Source organism: Notamacropus eugenii, chromosome 3 (assembly GCF_028372415.1).
Source record: "Notamacropus eugenii isolate mMacEug1 chromosome 3, mMacEug1.pri_v2, whole genome shotgun sequence".
Classification (NCBI taxonomy): domain Eukaryota; kingdom Metazoa; phylum Chordata; class Mammalia; order Diprotodontia; family Macropodidae; genus Notamacropus; species Notamacropus eugenii.
Genome location: NC_092874.1, coordinates 199,058,139 through 199,081,370, shown reverse-complemented (window position 1 = coordinate 199,081,370; position 23,232 = coordinate 199,058,139). Strand labels below are relative to the sequence as shown.

Below are 23,232 nucleotides of genomic sequence, written 5' to 3'. Positions count from 1 at the left end.
GGTATCAGTGAAAGAGCTGTACAGTTTCCCGATTGAAATCCAGTACACTCCTACTTCTCAAGAGAGGGCCAAATTCATTGTCATCTGCAGTGTCAGTTGTTTACCTAACTGCTTGACATAGTCTGGATAACAAGCATTTTTCATCCATTTGTTTTTCCCTGTGTAGATAGTTGAGCCGATCTCTTTGGAGTGATTATGTCCTTCATTTAGGAGTCTCTGCGGTGATCCAAGATTGATGCAGTCAGCACAATGCCATATGCCAACTCTCTGTTTATACACACACACATACATATATACAATATATGTGTATATATGTAATTTGCATGTTATTATTATTACTAAACAGTATGAAGACCTTTTAGGGTTCACATGCTTTTGCTTCCATTAGTCTTCCAAGTGTCATCTGTGATCATAGGCACATTTTGATTAAGGCCTATGAAAATGTTGGTTGACAAAGCCCTTATGTTACTAAACACCCAGTTCAAACAATGGATCAATTACATTAGGATTTGTATAACTGCATCACAAGCATGCAATGGTTAAAAAAAAAAAAAAAGATTGCTACTTAAGCCTTAGACTTCCTACACCTATTTTATTCAACTAAGCCTATGTTCAGTATAATCACATAACATTATCCCAGTTTGTATTTGCATTAAAGTATACAAAAAGATCTTATTTATCCTTTCTTCTCCCCCTCCCTATTCTGCCTGTGCACTGTGGAATTTCAGGCCCTTGATGCTCAAGAAAATTCTCACTCATGGTATGACTGATGCCTGAAATCTCAGTCCTGGAGTTTTAAGCTTTGGCTTAAAGCTTTGATCACGACATGAAAAGTCCACTGGGAGGGGGTAATACTTTATGAGATACTTACATGGGAGGAATAAAGGCTGTGGGACAAGGTTTTAATGGAAGAACTCTAGTGACAAAGCGAATCACAAGAGGTACTACCCAAGAAAGAAAGGTCCTCAGAAATAGAAAGAAGAGGGAGATTCAGACTTTTAAAACCTTTATCCATGTTACAGTTTTATTTATAGCTGTCAGGAGAGATTGAAGTCTATCTCCTTCTCAGTTTGGAACTTAGTAAGTTTGTGATATATAAACATACCTGTGGGATATGCCGTTGGTTGTCCAAGTGGTTAACAGAAATTAGAAATCCCTAAGATTAAAACAAGAACAATAGAACTTTTAAACTTGGTCTATGGGAATAAAAGTCATGTCATGCTCATAAATAAATAGCGTCTAATCTCTGAGTATTTAATTAAACAGTACCATGCTTATGGTGGGGGTGGCTGGGTAGTACCATCCTGCATAGCGTACTGAGCCTGGAGTCAGGAAGACTTCTCTTCCTGAGTACAAATGTGGCCTCAGATACTTATTTGCTGTGTGACCTTGGACAAGTCACTTCACCTGTTTGCCTCAGTTTTCTCATCTGTTAGGTGATCTAGAGAAGGAGATGACAAACTGCTCCAGTATCTTTGCCAAGAAAACCCCAAATGGGATCATGAAAAGTCAGACACAACTGAAATACAACTAAATAATAACAACAGCATGCTTATAGTAGGCACTTAATACAGATTAATTATATTCAATTTAATGAGCATTTAATATGAATGAGCATATATTAAGGACAGTAAACCATAATCAGCTCCAGAGTCCAAGGTTCTCTTAGGACTTTCCTATTAAATCTCATATAGCTTTTGTAGTCCAGAAAAAAAGGTGTTTGGGGTACAAACATATAACATTTCAAGAAATTTTCTGTGCCATTGTAATATGCTAAACTACTAAGGCCATTTACCCTGACTCAGTAGAGAAATCTTTGTATCTTTTATAGAAGTGGTGTAACATAGTGGATAGAGTGCTGGGGTTGGTTTCAGGAAGACCTGAGTTCAAACACTGCTCTAGGAACCTACTAGCTGTGTGATCCTGGGCAAGTCCCTTAACTTTTCTTGGACATAATTTGTTCATCTGTAAAATGAGGATAATAGTCTCATCTACATCACAGGATGGTTGTGAGGATAAAAAAAAAATAAGTGAATGGAAATAACATTTTAAGGCAAATGCCACCCCATGTACATAAGACAGCCCTTCAAAAAATTCTGTGCTGGGCCAGCAAGTACTGACTGTATCACACAGTACTCTGTGAAATCCCAAAAAGTCTTTCATTGATGCTCACCAACAGCAGTGCTTCTCACCCCAACAGCCACCTGATTGGCTGACAATTGACCAAATCCCAAGGGTCTAATAGAACAAGGATGATTGAGGGAATCAAATAGAAGTCTTACCTCTTCCTCTCTAAGCAAGGCTGAACTGGAAACATGTTGCTGTTCAGAATGTAGTGGAATAAAGATGGGTCATTCTTTATCTGATCCACTACAGCTCATGTTTCATATTCCCAGAAAGCCAGGATGGTTCTGGAATATCTAGTAATAACACAAGAACCTAAGTCCAAAGTGGCCTCTATGGACTCGGCTATGGAAGAATGGCAATAAACACTGAAAGCTCTGGCTGATATTATTGTTGAGCCATCAGTGATCTCCAAAAGGTCACAGAGAATTAAAGAGACTAAACTAGAGAAGGTCAGATATTATTTTCATTTTTTTTTTAAAGGACATTGTTGGGGATACAAGAATGGAGTCCGTAAACTATAGGTCAGTGAGCTTGACTTCCTAGAAAAATTCTAGAATATATCATGAAAGGAAAGGTGTGTGAAGAGTTAGAGAAGGAAACAGTGATCACTAAGAGCCGTCATGGCTCCTTCAAGAACGGATCTCTGCAGACTGATTTCATTCCTTTTGACAGGATCATTAATCTGGTATAAAGAATACAAGATCTTACTGTTTGTTCCCTATAAGAAAGCATTTTTTTCAGTAGAACAAGAAATCATTTCAATAACTCGTCTAACAAGATGTCTCCCATGCATTATGTCAGAATTATACAAGATTCCTTGACAGATAAAACAATGGGCACAGTTTTTTTTTGTGATCCTCTGGTTATTAATGTAGGTTGAAGCATAAAGCACATGCTTGCCAAAGGTGTTTGCTGACATCGTGGAGGATGTCCAGCACTAAGTCCAAATTAAAGAGGAATCCCCTGTAGCCAGTGAGGTAAGAGATACTACTGTTTAGACGTGACATCAAGCTAATTATATTCATCTATGACTCATGGAGAGCCTCCTGAGATCCATTATCACTTAGAAGAATTGGGCCTAACTATCCACATGGGAAGAACCAAGTGGATAAATAATGCCTGTTTTTCATACTGATATGCAGTTGAATGGACAATGCATAAAGCTCATCCATCAGTATGTATATTGTGGACATATACTTCAAATGGATAATGAAATGAGCCCAAAATTTAACAGGAAGAGGACAAAAGACTGTATTACCTTTAGGAAAGTGAGCAATTCTTTTAGTAACCCCTAGGTTCTCCTTGAAACAAAAGCATCCATCTGTTTAATAGCAATATTTTTCAGTTGACTCTTGGCTGCAGAGTAACAGATTACTGCAGTCTCCAAAGAATTTAAGTGGAGGATGACCCAAAGGTCCCCACATTATGCCTATCATCATGAGAACAAGCAATCTACAACAAATTACAAATGAAGAATTGCACCGCAGTCATATAAAAGCTGTCACCAGAGAAATTAATGACTGTAGGGAAAAGAAAAAGATGATCCAGTCACCTAGCAAGAGCAAGTGACCAATGAGAAGCCTGCGTATTCCATTGTTGGCTACCATAACAAACCAGTGAGCAGTCTGTGTACTCCATTGTTACGTCCAAATGGTAAGAAAACTAGTGAAAGTCTCCCAGTACTTTGGACTCCAGTGACAGATTTAGGGGAGGACGTGAACAAAGGTGACACAAGGGATGGATTCCAGTCAACATTTTTGGAGAGAATGCCCACAGGGATAGAAAAAAAGATGAGAGTATTACACGGTTAGACCAGAGGATTACTATAGATACCATTTACTTAGATTTTAGCAAAACAGTTGACAGAGTCTCTCAAGGTAGTCTTATAGACAAGATGGACTCATAACCAGTTGAATGGCTGAAGCCAAGGAACAGTCGTTAAGAGTTAAATGTCAGCTTAGAAGGAGGTCTCTAATGGGATGCTGCAGGGATCTGTGTTCTACTCAATGATTTTTAACATTCTTATTACAGTATCTTAGATTAAGGCATAGATGACATTCTGATCAGATTTAAAGATGGCTCGAAGCTAGAGTGTGTGACTGACACGCTGAATGACAATCAAAATCCAAAATGTTCTTGAAAGGCTAAAATGATGGCTTGAATCTCCTCAGATGAAATGTAATATGAACATCTGTTCAGAACTCAACTTCACAGGCACTAAATGGGGAAGGCATGACCAGAAAGAAGTTTGTGTGAAAAAGATCCGGACATTATTGTTACCAGCCTCATATGAATCCTGTGGTAGCCAAGAAATAAAATGTGATCTTAGGTGGCATAGATACTCACATCCTCCCTGTTCCCTGCTCTAATGAGAACGCATCTAGAGTATTGTGTTCAGTTGAGTGTCACCATTGGAGTATAACTCCTTTATTAGAATATAAGGTTCTAGAGAAAGGAATTGTTTAGTTCTCTGTATTCCCAGCAGTTAGAACAGTGCCTGGCCCATGGACAGAACTTAAACATTAATTGATTGATTTCCACACTTTAGGAAGGATACCAGTAAAGCAGAAGTCATTCAAAGGAATACTCAAAGGACCTTCACATCATGCCACATGAGATTCAGTTGAAAAAACTAGGAATTTGGGAACTGGAGAAGGCTTAAAGGATGCATTATTACTGTCTTCATGTGTTTGTATGGTTGTCATGTGGAAGATCATAGTAAAATGCAAAAATAAGGAATGTCAAAGACAAAAAAATGAGATGGCATAAAGTTGAAATACTCAGCCTAAGCTAATTAAGTGAGTGACTAGCAACGGGGATGACATTCACAACAATTATAATAACTTTATACAGAAATTTAATAGATATAAATTTATTGTCACACAATAAGACCAAAAGATCCCAGAAAGTGCCTTGATTCTGCAAACAATTGATTTAATTACTAAGTGAACAGAGATGGCAGTTACAAGGCAATATTAGTTTAGAATGTAAACTCATTTGTAAAATCTTACTGAAAGGAATGATGTATAATTATGAGCAGTATCCTCTCATAAAGCTAAGAGAAGCAGTATAGGGTAAAACCAATTTAATAAAGACTAAGCAGAATTATCCTAGGGCTGTGTAAGGATGAGTATTGAAAGAAGAAAAGTGGAAAAGATACATGAAGATTACTCTAACAAGACTGCTTTTACCATCAACAACAGGAACCATCACAGTTGAATCATCACAAATAATGTGATTATAGAGGGAGCATTTCAGCGCTTTCTGCCTATTGGCTGGTGGTGACAGACAAGATGCCTAGAGTCACAATCCAGGGTGTGAACCACAGGAGTTCACAGAGGATCAGCTGCCTTCCTCAAATTAATTATTTAATTTCCCCCACCGCCCCCCCATCCCCCCAATTACATGTATAAACAATATTTAACATACTTTTTTTTTTTATTTTGCATTCCAAATCCTCTCTCTCCCTTCACTCCTCTCTCCCCTGAAAAAGCAAACAATTTGATATAGGTTATACATGTGCAGTCATTCAAAACATTTTCATGTTAGTCATGTTGTAAAAGGAAAAATATACCTATAAAATAAGAAAAAAATTTAAAAGTATGCTTTGATTTGCATTCAGATTCCATCAGTTCTTTCTCTGAAGATGGATAGCATTTTTCATTCAAAGTCCTTTGGAATTATCTTGGATGATTGTATTGCTGAGAATTGCTAAGTCATTCACAGTTGACCATCGTACAATATTGCTGTTACTCTGTACGATGTTTTCCTGGTTCTGCTCATTTCATTTTGCATCACTTCATCCGGGTTTTTCTGAGAGCGTCCTGCTCATCATATCTTATGACTCAGTAGTATTGCATCATAACCATATACCACAGCTTGTTCAGCCATTCCCCAGTTGATGGGCAACCCCTCAATTTCTGGTTCTTTGTCACCACTAAAAGAACTGCTATAAACATTTTTGTATATGTAAGCCCTTTTCCTTCTTGTTTTTTATCTCTTTGGGATACACCAAAGGGTATATATGGTTTTATAACTTTTGGGGCATAGTTCCAAATTGCTCTGCAGAATAGTTGAATTAGTTCATAGCTCTATCAACAGTGCATCCCACATCCCTGCCAACATTTGTCAATTTCATTTTCTGTCATATTAGCCAATGTGATAGGTATGAGGTGGTACCTCAGAGTTGTTTTAATTTGCATTTCTTTAATCAGTAGTGATTTAGAGCATTTATTCATATTGAGTATAGATGGCTTTGATTGCTTCATCCAAAATCTTCCTGTTCATATCTTTTAACCATTTATCAATTGAGGAATCAGCTGCCTGCCTTCCTCAAAAAAAAAAAAAAAAAGATTCCCCAAAGATGGGGCACCAATGAAATGGGGTCATGGCCAATCATTACAGCAAAGATTCTAAGAGAATCTCCGCAGGATCTAGTACTGCCCTATGGTTCCACTTACCATTCCTGCCACTCCACAAATTAAAACTTCCCCTGCCTTTCCTGTATGTGTGTCACCTCCCCCCACTCGAGTGTAAAGCTCTTTGTCTCACTTGTGCTTTTGTATTCCCAGCACCAAGTACATCACTCCTTCCATGTTACGATTATTTATTTTTCCCTCCAGCAAATCTTGTGAAAATATTTTTTTCTGCCTTCCTCTTTCCTTCATTTGTGTCTCTCCTCTTCCTGATGAAAATTTCTGTTTCATCTCCATAACCCAGCCCAGACCCCTCCTCACCTCAGGAGGTTCTATCTATATACTTTTCAATTTTCAAAAATTTAACCTCTTCTCAACTAGCCCAGAAAAGAGGAGGGTTCATTTCCTCAAGTAAAACCTACAAGTCATCCTTTCTGTTAGGCATTGTGATAGAATAATCATAGGATTTGGAGTCAGAAGATCTAGTTTGGTATAATCATAAGCAAATCACGTAACCTCTTTGGGTTTCATCTTCCCTGTCTGGAAAGTACATAATGCAGTGACTTAAAAGTTGATCAAAAATCTTTGTGATTTTTAGTTCACTCGACTACTGTCTCCCAAGAAGAGAGTTGCCATCTAGGACTGGGGACTATATATATTTGTTCAATATATTATTACATATTTTATATTATGTATTTGTTTGCTTCATGGGTTTCTTTGTTCCACATCTGGTAGCCAGTTTTCTCGTCATGGACTTCTTTATGCTTAGGATTCTCCATGAGGAGCAGACACATAATCTTTCTTACGGTCCTCCTTAGTATCACTCTAGTGCCTTCCTTCTGAGATTATCTCCAGTTTATTTTGTCTGTAGCTTGTTTGTACATAGGCATTCGCATATCGATTCTCCCATTAGAATGTGAGCTCCTTGAGAGCAGGGAATGTCTTTTGCCTTTCTTTGCATCCCTGGCACTTAACAAAGTGCCTGGGACATAGCAAGTAAATTAAAATAAATGTTTGTTGACTTTTTTTTTATTAATTTATTTTTTAATTTTAATTTATTTGTTTTCATTTTTCTACAATTACTTCCATAAATCTTAGATTTTCTCCCCCTCCTTCTTCCCTCCCTACTTATATTGGTTCTACACATACATTCTTATTAAATACATTTTCACATTAGTCACATTGCATGGAAGAATTAAAATGAATGGGAGAAACCATGAGAAAAACCCAAACAAAACATAACACAAGAGAAAATATTCTGCTTCATTCTGCTTTCCAATTCCATAGTTCTTTCTCTGGATGTGGATAGCATTTTGCCTCAAGATTCCTTTGGGAATGTTTTAGGTCCTTGCAATGCTGTGAAGGACTAAGTCTACCAGAAAAATTCCTCGCATACTGGGGTTGTTACTGTGTACAAAGTTTTCCTGGTTCTCCTCCTGTCACTTAGCATCAGTTCATATAAGTTCTTCCAGGTCTCTCTGAAGTTTTCCTGTTCATCATTTCTTATAGCACAATAGTATTCCATTACATTCATATACCACAACTTGATCAGCCATTCCCCAATTGATGGGCATCCCCTCGATTTCCAATTCTTGGCCACCACAAAGAGAGCTGCTGTAAATATTTTTGTACACGTGGGACCCTTTGCCATTTTTATGATCTCTTTGGGATACAGTTCTAGAAGTGATATTGCTGGGTGAAAGGGTATGCACATTTTCGTAACCCTTTAGGCATAGTTCCAAATTGCTCTCCAGAATGGTTGGATCAGCTCACAGCTCCACCAACAATGAATTAGTGTTCCAACTCTCCTACATCTTCTCCAACATTTATCATCTTCCTGTTTTGTCATGTTAGCCAATCTGTTGACTTTACTTGTTACCAAGCCTGTACCTGAAGCCTTCCTTGTCAAGCAAAATCTGCCAGTTTGCCACCTACTGCTATTTCCTTAAAGAACTCAAGGTCACCTCTATACCATGATGAAGCTACACAGTAGAACTTGAATGAAGGCATAGAAAGTATCTCTCTATCTGGTAGATCTGGGCAAGTAGTCCATTTTGTTCCAGTGGCCATGTAGGGAACCTGACCAGTCGCCATCAGCAGGATCAGCTGCCTCAGCAAACCCAATAAACTTCTTTGAATGCCACTGAATTCTGGTCTTTGAGCTCAGTCTCATTACCCAGTACCCAGTACAGATGGACAAATCATAGCCTGTCTTCTAGTGTGTAAAGTTTGTTTATTAATTCAGTATTTTCGGTTTGTTAAAGGTATATTTCAAATAACCATCCTGTCCTATAGCTCCTTCAACAAAGGCCTGACTTCTTTGCAATCTAAGAGGTATAGACTTATTATGGGTCTAATATGACTCACAAGAGGATGCTGGAGGACTGACGCTTCCAGTTCTGCCCAGTTAGAAGTTATATGAAAAATCAAGTCTAGTTTATGGGACACTCTGCAGACAGTGACTGATGATAGTGACAGAAATGTGGCCAAAATAATTTGCTGAAAGAACCAGGGAACTTGAGGACCTAGAAGTAAGTTTAGAGACTATTTAATCCTTTTACATTCTAGGGGAAGCCTCTAAGCCCCAGCAGCATGAAATGATTTGCCCAAGGCCACATAGCTTGTTCATGTCAACGTTAGAAATGAAATTAGGAGACCAGAGATCTGATTCTAGCTCTGCTGCTAACTAGCTGTGTAACTTTGTGCAAAGCATTAAATTTTCCATTGCTTTTTCCCTAAATGAAGGGATGTTACAGATTAGGGGATGGGGTAGGAAATCTGTTCTGTTCTAAGTTACTTAGATTAAAATGAGTGAGTTGGAAAACTGAGCTTGTATAACAAAGGTATCACCTGTATTATTGCTTCCGTAAAAGTTCTTTCCCTGAGTGTTATTTCACTAGGAAGCCTTTGTCACCACTGTTTTCTCGCCCTTTTTTCCATAGACTGCAGGCTGCTCTGGGACTATGTCTATCAGTTGCTTTCCGACAGCCGGTACGAAAATTTTATTCGATGGGAGGACAAAGAATCCAAAATATTCCGGATAGTGGATCCCAACGGACTGGCTCGACTGTGGGGAAATCACAAGGTAAAGAGTCAGAGATCTGTTTGGTGAAATCAATACAAAAACTAAGTTCTTTTCCCTTGGGCCAGAGAAAAATTGTCTGTCTGCTATTTCTTAAGTTCTGTAGTTTGTTATTTAAATCATATTTAATTGCCCTAAAGAGGGGGAAATTATTAAAGATTATCATAGCCCACCTTCCAACATGTAAAGGTTGCTCAATCATTCAGTATTTCTGGTTTGTTAAAGGTATGTTTCCAAACAGCTATCCTGTCTCCTATCCCCTTCAACTAAAGTCCAACTTTTGTGCAGTCTAAGAGGTATAGACTCTCTATGGATCTAATATGACTCAGAAGAGGAAATAATACTTCCAATTCTGCTCATTTAGAAACTACAGGGAAAATGAAAGCCTAGTTTATGCTTAGGTAACAGTTTGATTCTGACTTCAGAGTGAAATGGTAATCCTTTCCAAAATGTGGTAGGAGCATCATTTTGAAAGGCAGGGAGATGAAGGAAAGTAGTAAAAGAGGATGACATTTGAAAAGCAGGGTTTTTTGAGTCCATGGTACCAAGGGGAAAACAAAATTAGTTCAAATACAGTGTTCCAAACTACTCAGTTAGTAGCAGGCAGATTTGGGGCAAACTTTCCCACAAGAAAGAGTGAAGATACAACTTCACCACTGTATTAGGGAGCAATGTAGACTAAAAAAGCTGGCAGTTGACTGAATTTATCCTGGGACTTCCATTGTCTTCTAGGAAAAGAATATCTCTGGCCTGCCTCTAGGATAATTAGAGAGATCCTATAGGCCCTAAAGGGGCAGTCAGGTGGCACAGTAGATAGAATTCTGGGCTGCCATCAGATCTGGAGTTCAGATCTAGCTTCAGACACTTACTAGCAGTGTGACCCTGGGCAAGTCACTTAATCCTGTTTGCCTTAGTTCTTCATCTGTAAAATGAGCTGGAGAAGGAAATGGCAAAATACTCCAGCATCTTTGCCAAGAGAACATCTTACAAAGAGTCAGACATGACTGAAACAACCAGTTTCATTCTTGACCAAATAAAGAAAGACAGTGTTGATGGGGCTGAACATGTAGTCTGCTAGGAAGGGAAAGAAAACTCTTCCATTTCTGACTTCTGTCATGTCTCCCTGGTTTAAGAATCATTCCCCCTCTGGGCCTTTTTTAGTCTTAATTTTAAATGATATAACAGAAACGCCAGCTCAATAAGTGTCACTGTAGGGAGGCTGGACTGATGGGATAGAAGAAATGTCCCATGGGAATTTCCGTGGGCCATCCAGAAAGTACTTTGTGGGAAGACAAATTTAAGGAAGATTGCTAAAAGGTACATTGTTCCCTATTGATCTCAAGATGTTTTACGAAAGGTTATTCATACCCTAAAAGAAAACCACAGCCATGTGTATAAATACAAAGGGTTGGGGCAAAGCAGGCATGGAAACAGCCAAAGGGGAACTGAACAGGCAGGTAGCTTTCCAAAACTGGCTAGACTACTCCAAGCACTGGTTTGGAGGTGTGTGTGTGTGTGTGTGTGTGTGTGTGTGTGTGTGTGTGTGTGTGTGTATGTGCGTGTGCATGTGTGTGTAGGTGTGTGTGTATGGGGGGATGTGCGTGTGTGTGTGTGCATATGTATATGTGGGGGGGGTGTGCGTGGGGGGGTGCATGTGTGTGTGTGTGTGCATGTGTATTTGTGTGCGTGTGTGTATGGGGGTGTGCATGTGTGTGTGCATGTGTATTTGTGTGTGTATGGGGGGGGTGTGCGTATATGTATGTGTGTGCATGTGTATGTGTGTGCGTGTGTGCATATGTATGTGTGTGCATGTGTATGTGTGTGCGTGTGTGCATATGCATATGTGTGTGCACGTGTGTGTGTGTGCATGTGTATTTGTGTGCGTGTGTGTATGGGGGTGTGCATGTGTGTGTGCATGTGTATTTGTGTGTGTATGGGGGGTGTGTGCGTATATGTATGTGTGTGCATGTGTATGTGTGTGCGTGTGTGCATATGTATGTGTGTGCATGTGTATGTGTGTGCGTGTGTGCATATGCATATGTGTGTGCACGTGTGTGTGTGTGCATGTGTATTTGTGTGCGTGTGTGTATGGGGGTGTGCATGTGTGTATGGGGGTGCATGCGTGTGCGTATTTGTGTGTATGTGCGTACATACGTGTATGTACCTGCATATATGTGTGTGCATGTGTGTGTACACGTGTGTGCATGGGGGGTGCGTGTGTGTGTGTGCATCTGTATGTGTGTGTATCTGTGTGTGTGCATGTGTTGCGTCTCCTTTTCGCACAGCCCCCTCAGTGACTTGTCCGGCTCCTTTCCCCCCCCCGAACAAGCAGAACAGGACGAACATGACGTACGAGAAGATGTCCCGAGCCCTCCGCCACTACTACAAGCTCAACATCATCAGGAAGGAGCCGGGACAAAGGCTTTTGTTCAGGTACCGTTCTCTTTCCTCTCCTTGGCTTCCCCCAGGTGGTAGATTTTCTCTAAGTGAGGACTGAAGTTATCAAAACCTGCATAGCTGTTGCAGTCTCAAGGGTTCCAGCGTGTATCCTAATGCATTACTGGTAGAACTGTGGGCTGGTCCAGCCATTCTAAAAAAGTTTGAAAATACACTGGGAAGGTCACCAAAATGCACATGTTCTTTGACCCAGCAATGCCACCAATAGGGATATGTTCCAATAAGGTGGACGGCAAAAGACAAAGTTCACCCTCCCCCAAAAAATAGATATTTATATAAGTACTTTTTTTGGTAGCCAAAAAAAAAAATGGAAACAAAGTGGTCAGCAGTTGAGGATTCACTGGAAAAAGGTGGTATATGAATGAAATGACCTTGAAAAATAAGAAATAGGGAGAAGTCAGAGAAACTTGGAAAGATTCATGTGGATTGATATAAAGTGAAACTAGCATAACCTGAAGAACTCTTTGTGCAGTGATCATAGTAACGCAAAGGAAAATGGTTTTTAAAGACATCAGACCTCAGATTAATGTAATAACTAATCTCAGCATCAGAGGAAACCCACCTCCATCCTGTTGACAGTGAGGTTCAGAACCATAGGCACACAATAATGTTGTCATAAGTGGCTGATGCATAGGTTTCTTTTGCTTCATTATATCTTTCGTTTCAAGGAGGATAATAAAGGGGAAATGGGAGTGTTAGAAAGTAACAGTGATATAAAATCTTTAAAGGGATAAATGAAAAAACATTTCATAAGCTCTTATTATGTGCACAGTGCTGGAGATACAAATTACAAAAGCAGAGAGTCACTGCCCATAAGGAACTCGTAATCGATGGAATAGATTGGCACATCCTATTCAGAAACAATAGCAATGGTTCCGTAACTGGAGAGGCAAGGGGACAGTATTAAGGAGGGTATGGAGAAGAGAATAAAGTGAAGTATGGTTGGGACTTTCCTTAAATTGTGTTCCTCTGGAAAGGCAGTCTCCAATGAGAAGAGTGGGTCCCCAGGGCAAAAATTCCTCCAGGGCATGGTTTCTGGTGATAAGGAGGCTCTGGAGGAGCTAGATATATCTTCTGATGTCATAGACCATCACAGCTAAAGACACATTTGGAAATAATGGGGAAACCTCTTATTTGTCGTTATTTTTACTGAAAGCACTGGTTAAGTATTAGCTGACTCATCTCCCAAAATACTAATGATCAGTTTGCATTATCTTTGTAACTTTATAAAAGAGCTGCTTAAGTCCACTGGAGTTTTTTCTGTCACATATTGGTAGTGCCAAGAATTGAACCTGAATTTTCAAACCATCAGCCCATACTCTTGTGTGAGTACTGGAAAGATCTCTACAGAAATTCTTCTCTAACATTTCCACTGTGGCATAGAAGTGGCTGTGGCTTCTCAAACAATGCGCTGGTAAAGTGAAGAATTGCCACTGAAGAACCTTGGTCATTTCTACCGTGCTGGAATAACTCTGACTTGGTTCCAGTAAGAAGAATTGATTGCACCATGCACCAAAAAAACAATAAAAACATCCCCATTTCATGCGATACTGAGTCATCTTGCCCTGCAATGCTTTCAGTGATTATAAGCCAAAAAACCATCATGAAGATATTTTTAGCTTATATATGAGCATCAGTTGCAGAGGATCAGAAGGTAGAAAAAATCTATAAAGAATATGAGAGATTCTTATAATCCAGGTCAACATGGAGAAAGATACTTAGCGATTTCCATGTGAAAGTGAACACAAGAAAGGGCAACAAAAATGTTTCATAATTGTGTTCAAGATTAAGGAATCACAGAGGCTACATAATAGGCTGCAAAATAAACCCACAAAAATCAATAGCATTTCTTTATAGCAAGAACATAATCCAGGAGGAAGTAATAGAAAGGAAAGTCCTACTCAAAAATAACCACAAAATACATAAAATACCGGGGCTTTAATCTACCAAAGTATTAGTTAAGTAACTGGAGAAATACTCAATGCTCATGACTCTGGGGATACAAAGAAAGTCAAAAGGCAGCCCCTGACCTTAAAGACCTCACAGTCTAATGGAGGAGACAGCATGTAAATAACCATGTACAAACAAGCTGTATGCAAGACAAATTGGAAATAAGCAACAGAGAGAAGGCAGTAGAATTAAAGGGGATTCAGAAAGACTTCCTGTAGAAGATGAGATTTTAGCTGGGCCAGGAGACAGAGATGAGGAGGAAGAGCATTCTAGATGGGGGACACAGCCAGTGAGAAGACCCAGAGGAGGGAGATATGGTAGCTTTCGTTCAAGGAACAACATGAAAGCCAGCATCACTGGACCTCAGCATGTGTGTGCTGAGAGTGGGGGTGGGAAAGTTGTAAGATATAAGAAAACTAGAAGAGAAACAAGTTATGAAGCATATGCCTTTTGACCCAGAGATTCCACTGCTAGTCATATGCCCCCCCACCTCCCAGTGTATCAGAAGTAGAGAGATTCCATGAACAATCAATCTATAAACGTTATCAGATGCATACTTTCTGTAAGGCACTGTGCTAAGTAAATGTATCCAAATATATGTAGCAGCAGAGAACTGAAAACAACGAAACTACCCATCAATTAGGGAAGGGCTAAATAAATGGTGATACTTACACATAATGGAATATTACTGCAGTGTAAGAAACGATGTCTAAAGAAGACAGAAGAACATGGAAAGGCTTCTATGGAAAGTGAAGTCAGCAGAACCAAGAAAATTACGTACCCAGTGACTACAACAGTGGAAATGGAAAGAGTAGCATTCAAAACAAAAATGAAATGGAATACTTTGTAATGAACAAACTTGGCCCTAAAGAAGAGGTGATGAAACGTACTTCCTTCCCTTCTTTGCATGGGAGAGGAAGTTAGAACAATGTATCTACTGTCCACCTCAGCAGGTTTAGCCAAGCTCCTTTTTTCTTTCTCTTTTTATTTTTTGTCACCCTAGATGGGTAGGGCAAGGGGAAGAAGGGTATATTTGGAAATAAAATTGATGCAAAAATTCAACAGATATCAGTAAAAAAAAAAAATTTTAATAAATTGAAAAAGGTCAGAACCTCAGAGACTATTCAAGCTTCCAAAACTATATACCATAAACACTTTCTTCAAGAGGCATCTATGAAGGTACCAGATAGTAAGCAAATTGACTATATCCTTAAAGACAGAAAACAAGTGATTACTGACAAGGGAGTCATATCAGACTCAGCCACTTATGCGCAGCCGGGCTGTTAACAGACATGGTGAGGAGACTAACTCTATCTTTAAAGACAGGCAACAACTAATTACTGACAAGGGAGTCATTTCAAAATCAGCTACCTATGTGCAGTATGTACAGTCTGGAATCGGAATCCACACTGCATTAGAATAAAAGATAAAGGTGAGAAGAAGACACCTCAGTAATATCAGCTCCAGTGCAATCAGTTTAAACAAATTATTGACATCAAAAATGGGAGATGGGAGCAAGACTTAACAAAATTTCATTCAGGCATTTTCTATGGACTCACCATTTATGCATCATTCTACTAGGCACTGGGGATATAGATATAGAGGTGCCTTCCCTGAGAAAGTGTAAACTTCTTTTTTTAATGGAGGATACAACTCATCCATAGATAACCAAACATAAGATATATTAAAAAGTAAATGCAAAGTAACTTGAAGGGGAATGCTAACAGACAGGGGGATCAGAAGCAGGTGATACTTGGGCTAAACACTGAAAAAAACCAAAGATTCTGAGAGGCAGAGGTAAGAGAGAGAAGGTTCTAGTCATGGGAGACAGCTTGTGCCAAGGAGATAGAATGTCATTTTTAGGAAGCAACAAGTAGGTCAATTTGACTGGAATATAAAGTTCTGAGAGGGAGGGCAGAATAAGTCTGGAAAGAGAGGTTGGAGCCACATTATGGAGAAAATGGCATTCATTGGGATTGTTACCATTTCCTGCAGAAGTTTAACCAATTTAAAGCCATCAGAACAAGATGGTTAACATATCCCAGAAAGCATCTCAGCAAACACTTGCTCTCTTTTCCAAGCACAGAGATTTGGAAACCAAGGGAATACAGGTTTAGAGTATAAACTTGTTAGCAAAAATGTTACAGGGGAGAATGTTGAAAGAGTGCAAGTAGTGTCTTCTAGAACAGAGAAGAGCTGAGTGAGTCCCAAAAGCAGCAGGTTCAAACATACCATCAGCTGCCCACAGTTGGTGGCACAAACTGGATTAAAATATAATGGAGAAGTATTTAACAAAATGAGTAGAAATACAGTGTAACACAGATAATTGTTTATGTGTGGTTTTCAAAGTCAGTCTTTGCCTGCAGGGATCCTCATGGGACCAGCCCTGTTGAGTTGGACATTACTGCCCAAGAGTGTTCAAAGATGAACCTGAAAGGAAACAAATAATATTAAAAATACCACAAACCTGCTGTCATGTCTTTAGTGATTAATTTTCTACCTTGAAAACAGCAGGACCACAGAGAGAGAGAGAACCAAAAGTTCTCTTTAGTCCTTCCTAGTCAAGTAAAATTTATGTTAGCAGGGCCATCTTTGGAAATATGTAATAAAGCATTCTTTTGCAGGAAATTTCAAAAATAATGTTCACCACCACAAGGATCTAAAGAGTTGAGATTATACCACTTCATCACATGAATAATGTATACCTTCCAAGTTTTGATGAACAAATAAAAAGACTCTCTCTCTGCGCTGTCTTGTGTTACATAGTCTTTGTAACCTGCAGTGTGACAAATGAATGTATATCATGAAATCATTCATTGTTTAAGTATTTATGTAAGGCATACTATTAAACCAAATACGGACATGCTTGTATGCCTAGCACTGTGGGGGATACAAAAAATAAATTTTGTAAGATAAGATCTCTGCCCTCACATGCTTAACAGGAGAGACAACAGTCTAAGCTGGGGTGGCAGTGTGGCTGGTGGAAAGAGTCCTGGCTTTTTAATCACCCTCCTCTTTTTCCATGACTATTGGTGATGAGTTCCCTTGGTATCCATATCAGTTTCTTGGATAATTCTCCTTTTCTTCATCATCAGGACTATTTCTATCTGTCTACATGATCATCTATGGAATTTTAGATCATGGGACGCTACTTATTCTTTCCTAAAATCTACTCCCTCCCCAAATCTTTCTCATTAGAAGTGTTTCTCTCTGTGTCTTGATGTTTCTTTCTAGAAATTTAGTTCAAGGGATCCTCTTAAATCTGGGATGCTTGTTAATCTATACCCAGTTTTCCTCTCCTTTTCCACAGCAAATTTTGAGATCAGATGAAATAGTAATTGTAAAATTCTTAGCATAATTCCTGGCACATAGTAAGGGCTCTATAAATGTTAGTTATTATTATCATAATTATTAGTCTTTGGATCAGGGGAATGAATTGATGAAATTGGTGTTTTAGGAAGGATTCATCTGGTGTCACAGGATGAGATGAAGACAGGAGAGCTTAGAGTCAGGCATCGCAGTTAGGAGGGATTCTGAAGTTTACGCAGTCACCTCATCTTCCCTATCTATCTAGCACCATAGCTGAAATTATGTTGTAAAACTATCAGCTTTTCCAGTGTTATAGACAGCACATGAGAGAAATTTTCTAGGACTTAACGTAAGCTCCACCTAGGAGAGAAGTTGAGTTAAGAAGGATTTAACCCAAAAAGCTCTGGAGTAATAGAGCTAACCCCTTTTTCTTCCTTTTCTTCTCTCCCTCCTCCAAAAACAACACCAGTTTGCCTTATAGGTCTGACTGCTATTCGGTAAACTCCAGTGGCTCCCTGTTGTCTACAGGATCAAATAGGAAATCCTACGTTTGATATGCAAAGCTCTTTGTAACTTGTTGCCTTCCCGTCTTTCCTGTCTTCTGACAATTTACTCCGCTCCAGATACTTTACCATCCATCACTGACATCTTTGCTTTCCATTGCGTAGAACATTCCATCTCTGTCACCCATGCCTGAAATTCTCTCCCTCATGACCTCTGCCTTCTGTATTCCCTCAAGACCTGGCTCAAATCCCACCTATTGCTGGAGACTGTACTGGTCTTCTCATCCCCCATGCTTCCCTCTGAAATTATTTCCAATTCATATACATACATACATACACACATACGCACAGACATATATGCATATACACGCACATATATATGTATATAAATTGCCTCCCAGTTCATTCATACATATATATGATCTATATGTGTACATATATGTATGTGTGTTTCTGTAAATAATATATATATTATCTTATATGTTCTTTGTTATTTGCATGTCATATCCTTCATTAGAATGTGAGCTCCATGTGGGAACAGATTGTATTTTTGTCTTTCTTTGTATCCCCAGCATTTAGTACGGTCGCTGGCACACAGTAGATGCTTAATAAGTGCTTATTGATTGATTGACTACAACACCTTTGAGCTAAAAGTTTACGTACCACTCTCTAGGGAGAAAAAGACTGAATGGATCTTTATAGATTCCAAAGATCTGTAAAGAGGAAATATAGATAACTCAGCTCTCTAGCTAACCTGTGATGATAGTCGACCTTTCTTGGTTACAGTGTAAGAATGGAGAAATCTTTGGGGAAAAAAACTTAATCTTTCTCCTCTTCTTCTTGAAAAAAAAGGTTCATGAAAACCCCAGATGAAATCATGAGTGGCCGAACAGACCGCCTTGAACACCTTGAGTCCCAAGAGCTGGATGAACAAATGTACCAGGAGGATGAGTGCTGAAGGAACCAACGTGCCACCTCAGGGGATGGATCAATGAAAAGAAAAACCATCCAGCTGGAGGGCTGGAGGTGTGTGGGAGCAGGGTGGATTGAGGGAAAGCAAAAAGGAAGAAAACACAGAATTGGGAGTTGACCAGACCAGAAAGGACCCCAGACACCTTAGATAAAACATCCGCAGCAGCAGAGCTGGTGTTCTGATAGAGGGCCCAGAGCCTGGGACTTACATACTATCTCACTCTCCTTTGAGGATCTCCCTTGGCCTGTAATTCCTCATCCCCACCCCCTCTGCCCATTGTTAGTTTCTGGGTTTGGGGGTTGTTGCTGTTTTTTTATGAACATGCAGTTTGACTTTTTCATAATTCATATAGGGCAAGATGACAGTTTGCTTTCCTATGGAAATATATATATCGATTATATTTTTTTTGCAAGTCTCACAAATCATGGCATAAAAATCCAACCTGACGGGAAAGAGAGTATGCAAGGTTTCTTTTTTTTTCTTCTACTGTACACAGAAGGTTTGCTTCTGTTGCTATTGTGTCCTGGCTGCTGGAGGATGGGGGAGGAAAACTTACTTAAAAAGAAAAAAACTTTTGTAAAAGGGCACTCACTCTTACTCTCTCCCTTTCCTTCTCTCCTTCCTGCCTTCGTTTGAGCTTTGGACGTCTCTCAGCATAGTTCAGCCTAGGAACATCTTGAGAACTACTGGCCCATGAACTAAAGCCAGTGTCCTAAGTGCTAGAAAGTCAAAACAAAGTACCAGCATTTGGCCACCCATCCCAAATATGCCTTAGTGAGGTCAGAAACTCTACAGGTGTATTTCCAAAGGATACATGCAAGGCCTGAAAACCAACCTATAAAGACCAATACAGCATTGGAGAAGGGCACTCACCTATTTGTCCTTCCCTAGAGGATACCACTCCCAAGTTGCCCGAGATGTCTACAAGAATTAGGATCCTTTGTAACACTGAAGAGTGAGAATATGTTAAGAAAACACGGGGACTTAATGAAAAATAGCTTGTAAAGTAGAGAACTTAGAGAGAGGAGAAGGGTTAGGGAAACACCCTATTCTCCTTGCCTCACCTCCGACATCTGGCAAACAATTCCACACCCTATCCTATCTTTCCCATTATTCAGAGATTTTTATTAATGATTTCATAGCCTCTTTTAACCTGTTTTCCCCTTAGTGCCCATTTGAATTAAGGAATTTCCAGGGCAGCAGCAGCTGCCAGCAGTGATCTCCTTCTCTTCCCTTTTGGGACACATCATCAGCCATTCCGTCCTCCCTTCCTTCCTTATGGATGGGATGTCTGAACTTGCGAAAAGGCTCATTTATCAATCTATTTCTCTTGGAAATTAAGGCAGTAATTTCATAAGGTGAGGATGTTCCCACCTTTTATTACTTTTACTAATAACAGAGAGGTGTTTTTTTAAAGAAATGCTATGGGCATTTTTAATTTTCTAGGTATTTAGAATTGATTTCAATTCAATTTACTTTTGTTAAGCACCTGCTATGTGCAAGACATTGTGCTTGGTACTGTGGATACAAAGACAAACTAATCCCTGCCCTCAAAGAACTTACATTTATTGAGTTTATCTTAGAAAGGTTAAGGCTTCCGGAATGAAGAGCACAGACATTTCCCCCCCTCTACCACCACTACTACCACCACAAAAGTAAAACGTCTTCATTATTCTTATGAACTATATCATTTCTGTGGACTCACTCGTTTTGGCAAGACTCTCACAGCTACTTCAGTGACAGTAGGTGCAGCTGCTATCCCCATTTGAGGCACCCAGAATACCTGGGCTTTCTCCACAAACCCCTCCTACCTTTTCCACCTTTCCTGGTTAAGTCAGGTGTGCTCAGGACCTGGGCATACTTCTCTTTGAACAGTTCCTGATAGGGGAACCTATCAAGGTGACAGAGCTGACAACAAATTTCTCTCTGGTCTTGTTCAGATCCTTTGCATCTTAACATGTCCCAGGTCAGTGCAAAATCAGATGATAGCTTTCTCACTGTCTGGAATGGTTAGGACTTGTAGGAAGTTAGAAGGCTTCCTGTCTTTCAGTAGAGTGACAGACTCTAAAACCCTTGGCTTTATTCTGCTTTAGTAAAGGTGAAATGCCATATGGTTCACCCCAACGTGGTTCAAGTGCATACAGATCTTTTAAGTGTACTTGGAAACAACAGCCTGAAATTTTTCACCCTGTGAGTGAATTTCAGGGGATGAAATTGAACCAGTGGCTGTACTTAGTATGTTGTGAAAATAATTCATATTTTTAGAGAAGATTTTCAAAGGAAAGAGAAAGAAAGGGCAGGGATTTTTACCCAAAAGCCATATTTTAGGGCTGTAAAATGGAAAGAAAATCCTGCTCCCAACAAGAGACAAATGGTGAGTCTCTTATTATCCAAGTGGATGTGATAGAATTAGAGAGGAAAAGATTCCCTTTTCCTTAATGTTTTATATTTGCTTGCATTCTCTGTGGGAATGCAGAATACTGAGGATAACCATGTTGAAGAATAAATGGCAAAAGGTATTTCCTTTTTGTGTGTGGTTTTTTTAGTAATCCAGCTATCTTACATAACACCTTTCCCTAAAGGTGATTGCTGATCATGTTCACTCCACAAGCTCCAGCTGATGGTGTACTCTGTGAAGGAAGAGATAGGACCTTTGGACCCGACCTCAAGTACAGCGTTCACAAGATTCATACCATTTTTCGGTATACCTCTCTGATTTTATGAACAGATTCTAACTAGTAAGAAATCATCTGCCACTTCTCCCCCACCAGATAATACCAGTTGTTAAAATGTCACCTTGGACAAGTTTTAAAACTCATTCAACACCCTAAATAGTTCTTTTATTTTCTTTCTGCCATCCAATGGGGATTCTTGGTCAGCAAAGGAAGTGAAAGAAAAATGCAGAGGCTGAGAGCTACATGAAAAGATGCTCCCCTTCTAGTTGAATCTGAGAATCTGGGAGTTGAAATAGCCCAACCCCTCCCTGAACAAGAATCCCTCTGTAATATCTTGGGGAAAAAATGAATTGTCCAATGTCTGCCTGAAAGCCTCCAGGAAAGGGGAATCTTCTGCCTCTGTCCCCCAACCACCATATGTTCTAGTTTGCCTGGACTGGGTGACTTGAGCCAATAAAGAACTAGATGCTTGTCTGACCTTTCAATATTAAGCACCTACTATGTGCTGAGCACTGTGCTAAGCCCTGGTATTACAAAAAGAGGCAAAAGACAGTCCCTGCCCTCTGGAACCCATAATCTAATGGATTTTTACTCCCTACTACTCATTTTTATTCCAATCTTCCTAGTCCAAAAACTATCTTTGGAAAAGGAAACAAAACAAATAAGGAATTGGACAATTCCCTTTTTCTCCCTCTCATCTATTATCATTCCTACCTCCCTCAGAGTCCTTCCTTCCTCTTACTTCTAATACAGATTTTGTTGTTATTTTCCTTGGTATTTATTGTCAGCACTAGTTCATTCTGGGCCCTAGGATTCCTGTCAGTTCTTATAGGATTGTCTTTTTCATGTTCATGCTTCTCATCATGTTCATATTCATTTAATTACTCTTTCTTTCATCCTAGATATGTCTTCTAAAGTTCTTAACTGGACAGTGATCTCTTGGTATATCCATGTCTCAATTTCTTCAAGCAGCCTTCTGTTTTCTTTTTCATAAAAACCAGATCTGCCTGAGTCTTCAAATTTTCATTTTTGAGAGTTTTCTAACTCCCTTAAGTCAACTTCCCTAGCAAAATATTAGACCACTGGATCCAAATCTTTTGAAATATGATATCCCCAGATATATTTGGGCGTTTATCCACCTCCACTTGGCTTTTCTCACCCTTTGCCCCACTACTTTATCACAAATGGTATCACTTGCTCCCAAAGTTTATATTGCCTCTCCTTCATCAGTTAATTCCTCCTTGTTAATCAAAATGATCCAAGAAGGCAGTTCCCCTTTGTTGCTTCTCCCACCTTTTGAAAAATAAAATTATTGTCAAGATAAGCCACAACTTCATCAGCTGCTCTGCTTTCAGCAGATAGGATGCCAACAGGTAGGTGTCTGGATTGTTAAAAACACCTGCATCTAATTTGTCTTTGTATTCCAAAACAGTACTTCTGTATCTGTCCCTCTATTGGTTGTTACCTAGATGGTCTCCACAATGTCCCCCTCCCCACTTTTGACATTCCTGGATTTCCCATATGAATATAACTTCTAAATATGCAATGCTGTTCCACTTTCCCCATGATCTGTTCTGCTTCTTTTGAATAAGGTATGCCCTTCTATAGCCATGATTCCATCACGAATCCCATCCCACTCAGTCCCAATGGAACTGGTTAAGTAAAATTGGCCTCCTTATCTTAGCCATAGGACATCTAACTTTCATCCTGCATTTTCTAACATTGCATTTCCTTAACATCT

At 39.4% G+C, this 23,232-nt stretch overlaps 1 protein-coding gene across 3 annotated transcripts in view; it reads left to right on the top strand.

Annotated features, from left to right (window-relative positions):
• Positions 1-21,335, top strand: part of ETV6 (ETS variant transcription factor 6) — a 322,433-nt gene extending 301,098 nt beyond the window's left edge. For all 3 annotated transcript variants that reach the window (XM_072653930.1, XM_072653929.1, XM_072653931.1), the window contains 3 exons: positions 9,485-9,627; positions 11,957-12,057; positions 18,696-21,335. In XM_072653930.1, coding sequence (XP_072510031.1) covers positions 9,485-9,627; positions 11,957-12,057; positions 18,696-18,801 — 350 coding nt within the window. In that variant the 3' untranslated portion in view covers positions 18,802-21,335. The remainder of the gene's footprint in view (positions 1-9,484; positions 9,628-11,956; positions 12,058-18,695) is intronic.
• The last annotated feature ends 1,897 nt before the right edge of the window (positions 21,336-23,232 follow it).